Source organism: Orycteropus afer, unplaced genomic scaffold, assembly GCF_000298275.1.
Source record: "Orycteropus afer afer isolate SDZICR_OR568_19922 unplaced genomic scaffold, OryAfe1.0 scaffold00756, whole genome shotgun sequence".
Lineage (NCBI taxonomy): Eukaryota > Metazoa > Chordata > Mammalia > Tubulidentata > Orycteropodidae > Orycteropus > Orycteropus afer.
In genome coordinates this window covers 875,213-885,903 of record NW_006922343.1, presented here as the reverse complement: position 1 = coordinate 885,903, position 10,691 = coordinate 875,213, and the positions used below count along the sequence as shown (strand labels likewise).

General features: G+C 35.1%; 1 protein-coding gene across 1 annotated transcript in view; it reads right to left on the bottom strand.

Moving 5' to 3' along the window:
• Positions 1–10,691, bottom strand: part of CKAP5 (cytoskeleton associated protein 5) — a gene marked incomplete at its 3' end in the record, with an annotated part of 73,742 nt that overhangs the window by 59,831 nt on the left and 3,220 nt on the right. Inside the window, exons 2-7 of the mRNA XM_007957550.2 lie at positions 8,024–8,217; positions 6,152–6,358; positions 2,991–3,162; positions 1,938–2,070; positions 1,616–1,716; positions 867–980 (exon numbers count right to left, since the gene is read on the bottom strand). Of these exons, the coding sequence (XP_007955741.1) occupies positions 867–980; positions 1,616–1,716; positions 1,938–2,070; positions 2,991–3,162; positions 6,152–6,358; positions 8,024–8,217 (921 nt within the window). The remainder of the gene's footprint in view (positions 1–866; positions 981–1,615; positions 1,717–1,937; positions 2,071–2,990; positions 3,163–6,151; positions 6,359–8,023; positions 8,218–10,691) is intronic.

Genomic DNA, 10,691 nt, shown 5'->3' with positions numbered 1-10,691 from the left:
GTCATATTAACGGGTCTTCCTTGTAGGCGTATGGATATTATCCTATCACTTACAGCATTGTATTTCAGGACAGATCTTGAAACATCCTTTGTGATGATGAATGCCGCTCCATTCCTTTTCAAACTGTCATTCCATTATGACATGATCCATTATGGCTGGATCTAAGCAATATCAAATGCCTATTTTCTGAAAATATTTATTTCTTATCTAGTACTTGCCTGTTTTATGACCACATATCTGCACAACCACTGCTTCATATGTTGATACAGTATACTACAGTACCATCTGCTATTCAACAAAAAACATTCTTCCCATTTAACATCTGTTCCACTAAATGAAGTCAATTTAAATAGCGTGTCCTACAGAACTGTAAACCCAAAATATTTAATTCCAGTTATTAGAGTATCAGATCAGTAAGACCTTCTTTTTCTCGAGGTTTTTTATAGACACTATCAAATAGTATAAAGTCAAAGTGACCATAAACAAAACTTGAAAACCGGTCCCTTCAAATTAACCTAGGGTAATAATTCAGACAATCTTTTAAGAATGTCTATATTTTAAAAGGGAGCTCTGGTAGCATAGTGGCTACGGCACTTGACTGCTAACCAGAAGGCTGGTGGTTCAAATACACCAGCCACTCCTCGGAAGGAAGATGAGGCAATCTACTTCCGTAAGTGATACTGCCTCGGAAACCCAAGGATGGGTCGCTATGAGTCGGGTCCGACTCGACGGCAAACAACAACAACAACAACAACAACATATTTTAAAAAGCATAACAGTGTTCCTTAAGTAGGAATGTATTTGAGATAAAAAGATAATTGATGATGAAAAATGCAATGGCCTGGTCTTTAACCCCTCACACTTACCTTCTTTAATGCTTTCACTAAATCCGCATAATCGCCTGCCTCCAGTTTGGGGTTTTTCACTAGTACTTCTACAGCCTCCAGAGCTTCTTTTCTCTCTTGCCATTTTTTTGCCTCCTACAAGACATAATAAGAGTCACTTACAGAACAGAAAATATGACAGCAGAATAAAACTCTATTTCTTGTACTCTATTAACTCCAAGATAAATGTTTCCTTATACTTTTTCTAAAGCTAGTTTAAAAACAATTGCATAACCATCCTACCTAATCTAATTATATATATAAATTTTTATTCATCTATAAAAAGCATTTTATAAGATTTCATATCACTAAATCCTGTGATAAGTAAACAGAAGGAGGTGCTCCAGGTTTAATTCCTTTTAATTTTGCAAGCAAATGTTAGTAATCAGGTGCTAAGGAGAAAACATTGATAGAAAGCATTTCTAGGCCATGTCACACTGGTAAAATTATACGAGTGGAATTTTCATATTGACATTAAGAAGACCAGAAAAGAATAATCTCATAACCAACAAGCAAAACTGTTCCAATCTTGAGATTAGTTTTTCAAATTTCCAACATTTCTTTTGTTTATAGTCTTTACGCAGAATATGCGTCCTTAGAGGTCAAATGATAATTCAATAATCTGAACACCCACTATATGAAACAATGAGGGAGATAAAGAAGATGACACACTCACTCTTTTTGAATTCAAGTAATTATTCAAAATGAAAGAAAGTTTAACCATTACTTACAATTTTGTCATAAAAATCTTTGGGAAGTTTGGAAAGAATTTCTACTGCTTCCAAAAGCTCATAAGCATCTATCTGTGGCACTTCATCACCATCATCACCACCTTCCAGGAGAAAAAAAACAAACCTTAAAAATAGATAGACTGGTTTTACTTATCAGTCATCAATTCTTTCACGTACTAAAGAAATCAGGGTTTTAAATGCTACAGCCAACTTACATTTCATTCAATGCAGTCTTACAAAATGTGCCTATTGCACATAGGTTCTTTTGTCAGTGCCAGTTTTTGCTAATTTCCACAGAAACAAGTATTTAAACTTGGCTTACCTCCTTCAGCGTCTCCACCAGCAGATTGTTGCTGTTCCAATTTTGCTTCTAGTTCTTGTTGGGAACGCAGATACCGAGTTGGTTTAGGAGCACCTGTTGGTAGTTTGACCCATTCTTCTTCTAGTTCTTTCAACTGTGAAAGTCGTAAACCACTTTTGAAACATGTCTACCTCTTTGTAATTAGAAAGCACATTGAAAATTTACATTTCGGATGGAAGGTTGGGCAATCCTACTTCCGTAGGGATACTGCCTCGGAAACCCAAGGAGGGGTCGCTATGAGTCGGGGTCGACTCGACGGCACATAACAACAACAACAACAACAATTTCTTATATATGTGGCTCTAACAGGACAATTCAGAAAAGATAAGTTGAAACTGTACTTATTTTGTAGCATAATTCAAACCAACTTATATTTATTACAGTAAAGACACATATCTAAACACTGAGAGAAAAATAAAATCCACTTTTTAGTAAACCTTTATTTATTAGTTCATGAATTCAGGTATATCTGGGTCAGAACATAGTCTCCAAAACCAATTATAATAATAAAAACATTGGAACATATTTTGCCCAGATAGAAAGGCCTGCCACCAATAGCATTATAAAGAGATCTTCTATACTGCTATAGATTCAGCACTAGCATATTGGAATCACTGAATGCAAGGCATTTAGCTTGACAATATAAAGTAACAGCAGAGAAATCAGCTATGCTTAGAAAAATCAACCACTTTTAAAGTTAAAAAGGAAAAACAATTATTTGTAAAGACAGAATATTGACAACAATGGCAGGCAGGGTATGTTGTTGTTGTTGTTGTTGTTGTTTGCCATCGAGTCGGCCCCGACTCATAGCGACCCCTCCTTGGGTTTTCGAGGCAGTATCACTACGGAAGTAGGAATGCCCCACCTTCCTTCCGAGGAGTGGCTGGTGGGTTTGAAGCGCCAGCCTTCTGGTTAGCAGTCAAGTGCCTTAGCCACTATGCTACCAGAGCTCCTAGGCAGGGTATAGCTTTACATTAACCATACGTAAAAACAAAATAAAACTTTGTGCCTCACCTGGACAGAATTTATATTTTGTAATGGGGGTCTCAGAGCATCCCGAATCCATCTGTAAATCTCCACAGCAATTAATTTGGCTTCATCTCGAACAGCCTTTTCTCGAGACTCAAAGAGTTTTGGCAACACTTTGATAATTGGCTTAAGCAAGATGATTTTTGAACCAAATTCACTAGAAGTGAAAAAATTGGGGGAAAAACTTGTCAGCACATGATATGCTTGGGTTAAATGTTAGCTTTAATTGACTCAAACATATTTCTATATAAACAGGGTTATACAGGTTTTTTTTTTTTTTTTTAATTTCTTTATTTAAAGGAAACAAAAAGGAACTTACAACTATGTCTGCATTTAGATGTGATTCTTCCAAGAGTATTATTGTCTAGGGCCCAAAATACTATTACCAGTGAAAAACTAACCTTCTAGGTAACCAGGTTAGGAATAATTTAAATCTATAAAGGCCTAGCACCTTTATAAAATCTTAAATATTACTTAAAATATCTTAAATATATTTAGAAACATAAATAAATCAGCTCATAAATATTTAGGAGATGAGTGAAACCTACTTTTAATAAACTCTTAACAGGTCTTTTAAGAAGATTCACTCAACTAGGGAGATGACTAATCCTGGCAGTGTGTTTTCAGTCCTCACTTTGCAACTTTGCAACTATTACATTGCATCCCTAGGCAACTCACCTTTTTTTTTTTTTTTTTTTTTTTCAGTTTTCCATGAGGAGTTGCAGGCTGACTTCTTTTAAAGAGAGCACACATTTAACCTTACATACCTGATACTCATTATATTTTAAGTTCTCAATGGGTCATTTCAGCTTTCTGAAGCACTGCTATTATTTTTGAAAACTAATTCTAGAACAGGAGAAATTTAGTTATGAAAGAACACTAAAATTCTTTATGAGTAGTAGGCCCCATATATATTATTATCTCATCTGCACAGGTGGGCATGCAATAAAATCTTTCTGTAACGGTTGTTGACATACCCTAAAAATGTTTAAGAATGAGATTTCAAAAAATACTTTCTTTAGAAAGTGGTTTTTAAGATAACTGGCTGTGTAAGATAGTTTCAGTATAGATACCACGACGTGAAAATAAACTAGATGATCTCTACAATTTCTTCAAAATGTTAACTTTACTAGGAAAAAAAACCACATTATACTAGGCATAGCTGACCTTTAAAGCTAAGAGGGAAAGAGGAAATCATAGTGATGATAACCCATTTTGCTTTAGGGATATTTAACATGGTCTTAAGAACTTAAGATTTGGGACATCTTAATCTTCCTTTAGGAGGAGCCCTGGTGCACAGTGGTTAAAGCACTCAGCTGCTAACTGAAAGGTCGGCAGTTCAAACCCACAAGCTGCTCCGTGGGAGAAAGACGTGGCAGTCTGCTTCTGTACAGCCCTATGTGGCAGTTCTACTCTGTCTAGAGTTGCTGTGAGTCAGAATTGACTTGACGGCAACAAGTTTGTTTTTTGGTTTAATCTTCCTTCATATAACTACTGTTTCATTTGATTCTTTTTTTTAATAAGGGAGAAAAAACAGATTGGAACAGGTCCACATGGAAAACAGACCTCTTAACAAAATGAAATCTAATTTTGATATTAAACATATTCCTACTTAAAAAAACAAAAGAGTTCTAGAAGCCTCTTTTAAGGGCCACAGAATATTTCTGTCTCCAGAGGCTATCACTAACAGTGACAACTTTAGGAGGCCCTGGGACCTAAGATTGAGCAGTTTGGCCTCAAGGTTCTTTAGGGCCCCAGGGAGCTTTTTAGTTCCAGAAAACCATTAGAGATTCTGAGATGTGTGAGGACAGGTAATGAACCACACAGGGATGGGACTAAATAACATCGATAAGGGAAGACATAAGATGCACCTACCGTTCTTTCTCCACCCTTATTCTCCCAGTCAGCTTAAAAATGAAATTACTACAATTCACCACATTCCAGATTATAAACTTCTAATTTAAAGGTAGAAGATTATAGTATAATATATATTAAGAGATCCATTACTACCAAAGACAGTTCTATTGACACAAGCAAATCAATTCACTAGACCTCTAAGACAGAGAAATAGCATATCATTTACCATTCATAAAAATACATAATGCCTACCATATCATGAAAGGCTAGAAACAAAGGAAAAATTTATCACACAAGAATCTAAGTGGAAGTAAAATTTCATAAAAGAACATTAGGAACCAGAGGGGAGGGGAGGAAACACTGCATAAATAAATAAATAGTATGGTTTTTTTGTTTTTTTTTTTTAAAAAAAAGAACATTTAGGAACCAACTGAAAAACAATATAAAAATTAAGATTTATAAACTAAGGATAGTTCAACAAAATTTAAGAATGTTAGTATTTTTACATAAGATAAACTCCAAAGGAAATATTTTCTCCAAGATGTAGGTCAAAAATGAAATCAGAGAAAAGTTGAGTTTGAATAACCTTTACTCTGATAGGTCATACATTCAGGACTTCACTAGAGCTGCTTTCTAAAACATCTTATGTGGATTCGACTGGGGACAGGATCCCAGATTAGGAGGACTGCCAAATTAGAACAAACTAGTGGTTTGTCTAATTCAGATTTCCATGGCACACTACAGCTTCTCGTTCCTAAAAGAGATCTCACTCATGAAAAACTTCACTGCCAAACAGCAAGTCTGGGGTTGAAAATAACTTATTACTTAAAAGTTATTTTCTATTTGCATTTGTTGTGCTGTGCTTCTGTTTAAAGACATAAAGCACTTGCTTCTACTTTTCTAAAAAGGCAAAGGTTTGTTTTAGCCAACATTTTAACACAAAAAAATTTAAACTAAAGGAAACAGGAGAAAAGAGTTGTTTAAATATCTGAAGGGTGTTTTTCCAAGAAAAAGTTCAGTTTTAATCTGTGAAGCGCCAAAAATACCCCCTATTCATCTTCATTAGGAAGGGATGTAGATATAATAGCTATACAACACATTTGAAGGATAAAACTATTCAATACAAGGTGCCACGTGAGAAGAATGAGGTTAACTCCTCCAGGTTGCTTTACTGGTGGTTGTAACATACCAAGTCAAGTCCAGCAGTTTCCATTTCTGTTTAAACCAGGAACCTAAACTTGAGATATTCAAGTTATTACTAGAACTAAAGCAACAAGAGAAAGTCTTACCTTAAGGCCTTCCTCAGAGTTTCTATACAGGCCACTATGACCTTGGGGTTCTTATTATCCAGGCCTTTTAGGAGCTCCTCTTGCACAGCCTCTCCTTTTTCAATCTCTATGTACATTAGACAAATCTCTATGCCTAGCTCCTTGGCTTTGGCTTTCGGCTGGTTGAACACTTTACTTACAACACCTGACACAACTTCTCCTGTGGTTCTGTAATTTAGATTATGAACAGTAATCACCAACACCATCACCACAAAAAAAAAAAACCAAAAACCAAAAGTCACACTTTAATGGACAGAGCTAACAAAGGTCATGCAAAAAGAAGTACTTTAATAAATGGTTAGAAATAAAGTAAATGAATCTTTAATTTCTTATTTATGTTCAACTACACTTTTTTAAAAACTTATTTATCAAACCATAAAAATGTAAGATACGTCACAGCAGACAAAGGAACAGAACTAAGTAAAGATTTGAAAATTGTTATATATTTTAAAAATACCAGTTTATGTTTACAAATGTGGAACATTCAAACAAGAAAGCAAAAATCCCTTGAAATCCAACTACTCAGAAAACTACTTGTAACTTTTATCTATCTATCCTTCCAGACCTTTGTCTATGCATATATATAGATATATAGATGGATATGCAGATATATTTTACAAAACTAGGATTACAGAGTACTTGCTTTTTAAAAAAATTTTATTTTAAATACTTTGTAGGACAACAAAATTTTTTCACAGAAGGAATGGATATGTATTCTTAACTCCTTGGCAAGGCTTTATAGCACTTTTATTGCTTTGAGTCCCTTCTAAATATAATAAAGAGTGAACTGCTGGGAACTGGAGGAATTGAATGGGTTGCAATTTCATAAAGCATTTGTCAAAAAACAGCTTGGTATCAGAAGAAAAAAGCAATGTTTTTACTAATGGAAGAGAAACCAGGTGATGCTAATTAACCAAACTGTCAAATTAAGGACAGTCCTAATTGGCATAGCTTTGAAGTATGTAAAGTGTATATTCCTTCTGAAATTAAGGGTCCCAAGTCTTTATTTATGGAGAGCTCCTTTCTATAACATAAAGATTAGAGTTAGAAAGTTTTGGAGTATGGACTAGGATGAGCAGGAACCTCCATTATCTATAGCCCAAGTTAAACCAGGAAGGAGTCACAGAGATTATCTAGTCACAGCATTGCCTCCCTCAAGAGACAGAAATGTCTAATGACTATGTTGTTGTTGTTTGCCATTGAGTTGGACCCGACTTATAGCCACCTCTCCTTGGGTTTCCGAGACAGTATCACTACGGAAGTAGATTGCCCCATCTTCCTTCCGAGGAGTGGCTGGTGGGTTTGAACCGCCAGGCTTCTGGTCAGTAGTCAAGTGCTTTAGGCACTATGCTACCAGAGCTCCCCTAATGACCTAGGGAGAGAGATGTGAGACTAAGATCATCTAGCTGGAAACTCCAGTAGAAAAAGGTTTTTGTAACACCTGAGTGTCTTCAGTGAAGACACTCAGTGAAGTCCTTTGCTGACCTCAGTTTCTTCTAAAGGTAACTGAAGACTTTCTATTTTAGTTTACAATGTTTTCCACAGCAAAGCCTAAAAAGGAAGATCACTTTTCATCAAACCTTGAGGTAAAAGGTCAAGATCTGATTTCTCATTTTCTCCTTCTCTGTGGAGATCTCATATACCATTTAGATTTCTGAGAGTAGATAAAAACAAATGAAAAAAAAAAAAGGATCAAGGAGCTATGAAAGAAAGAAAATTAATGTGTTCTAAAGGTACTAGTAACCAAGGACAGTGATCTATAAACATATATAAATTAATTTATGTAGCATCAGATAGGGGTTTTTACAGAATAACTAGAAAGAAACTACTTACTTTCCTGCTACATGAGCGTTTTCAACATAAACAAGTGCAGCTTCTAATCCTTTCAACTGAACCACTGCATTGGAATCAGTCACAAATTTTTTGATCAATCCTAAATATTTGGACCACTCTGGGCTCTTTTCATCCTTTATTTTCTGGAAGATCTTTAAGGCCTCTTCATATCCACTTAATCTTGCTTTCCACAACTGAAATAAAAGCAAATATTTTAAAGCAAAACAAAACTTAATGATAATTATTTATGGTTAATTTGGTGAGGGGGAGGTAAAAATGACTATCCTATATTCTATGACTTGAACACAGGACCCCATGACTGGAAACAAAAAAGGAGTTTGAGAAATTCAGATGTTTACAAAAGACATTAGCTAACAAACTTTTTTTTTAAGTGTTTAATATTTATAATACTCTACCAAGGCCATCTAAAATTCCTAACAGATAATAGTAAATGTACTTCATTTTGTATCCAAGTATTAGTTATTACTTCTTTGTAATACAGTATTAAAGATGTGACAATTCAAGTAAGAGAAATCAGCCTGCTGAAACTGCAGAGTCTCCAAAGATTGCTGATTTTTGGTTCTATTCATGTAATCATTAGACAGGCTTTCTACTAAAGAATTTTTAATCAATAATTTATTAATTTTAGTTAATAGATTTCAGATCCTTTACTAACGTATTCATTTTCATTAATTTATTCAGTAGATATTTAGTAAGTAAAAACAGACAGAGTCTTGGTCCTTGTGGAACTTTTAGTCTAGGAGTAGAGTAAGACATTAAGTAATCAAACAAACTTAAAATTAATAAAGTGGTAAGTGCTACAAAGGAGTAGGAACTTGGTGCTATAAGTGAATATAATAGGTGACATATTCTGTCTTAAGAGTTAAGAAATCATTTCCCTGAGAAGCTGGTGACTGAAGTGAGCTGTGAAGAATAAACCAGGAATTAACCAGAAGAAGGTGGAAAAGGGGGAGAAAGAATATTCCAGGACAGAGAACAGTGTAAATATGCAAAAGCCCTATGCAAGGGGGAGCATGGTACTAAATGATCTAGATGGGACTGGTTAAGGGACAGACCATGTAGGACTGTGAAGGCCAAATTAAAGATTCTGCTCCTTATTCTCAGAGCGATGGGAAGGCATTGAAATGTTGGGGGGAAAGTAAGTGAGAGATTAGTAGGTATGACAATCAAATTTGGATTTTGAAAAGATCAATGCTACAGCGTGTTGAATGTGCAAGATACTATGTTAGGCACTAGCAGAGAATTAGATTTTTATCCTCAATTCTATATTACATCAATGAGAAAGAAGGATCAACATATGATTGACAAATAGGATAAATAATTTGTATATTATTTATTTAAATGAAAATATAACTGGGAGCTGGTGCTATGTTCACAGAAAAAACTTTTCTAAGGAAAGAAGGCTGCCTAACCCATTATAACCAAAATCAAACTCACTGCCAACGAGTCAATTCCAACTCATAGCAACCCCCATTGGTTTCTGAGGTGTAAGTAAATTGCCTCATCTTCCTTCCACAGAGCCGCTGGTGGATTTAAACCACTGACCTTCTGGTTAGCATCCAAAATGCCTTATCCACTATGGCTTTAACCCCTTATAGATGCTTTTAAGTACCTAGGAAGAAGGCACTACATATTCTGCAGCTTTATAGTGAAGTATAATATAAATTAGCATCAAAAATTGTACATTTGCCAACCAATTTAAACCAGTTTTAATACTTCCATTCTCTTAAGTTTCAAAAACACATAACAAATGCTCAATAGTAGGGACATGAGGAGGGGGACACCAAATCATACTGGATTATATAACTCTTACCACATATTAACCAACCAATCAAAATCTGAAGTGCTCAAGAGATATTTATCTATTTTGTCTGCCCCTTACAGTGAGCAAAGACAATACCTAACAAAAAGCATTGCAAACAGCTATCATCCTAAACTCATTCTAAAGTTTCCTCCCTAAAATTTGTTTTGCTGCCAATTTCTATGCTAATTAGAATAAAAGCTAGGTCACTGTGAAGGTGGACTTATCTAAAGAGATTACATGTTGGTTATTGGTATATGGTATTCAATCCCAGCTAATTTATACAGGGTTAAGGAATGAGATAGGGAGGAGACAGGGATCTGGGCTCCAAATTTCTACTCTACTTATGTAGAACTGTATGTATACAACTGTGTGGGTTAATATATCTCTCCTGCATTTCTAGCAATCAACAACCATAAATCTTGAATACTCAGACTCAAGACAAACTTTAAAAGAAAATATGGCAATGGATATTGGTAATGGCTGCACAATGTGGTTCATATAATGGAGACGTAATTGGTTTTACTGAACCATACAAGTGACAAATGTTGAATAGGCAAATGTTGTGTTATCTATATTTCTTTGTAACAACCACCAAAAACCAAAAAAACGCCATTAACATAAGAGGGTTAATCTAAGAACTTTAAGTAGAAAAAATTTACAAAAGAGGGAATGATGGTAAGGAAGAAGTCAAACTATCCCTATTTGCTGATGATATGATCCTATACCTAGAAAACCCAAGAGATTCATTCAAAAAACTACTGGAACTAATCGAGGGATTTAGCAACGTCGCAGGATATAAGATCAACATCCAAAAATCAGTTGGATTCCTCTACACCAGCAAAG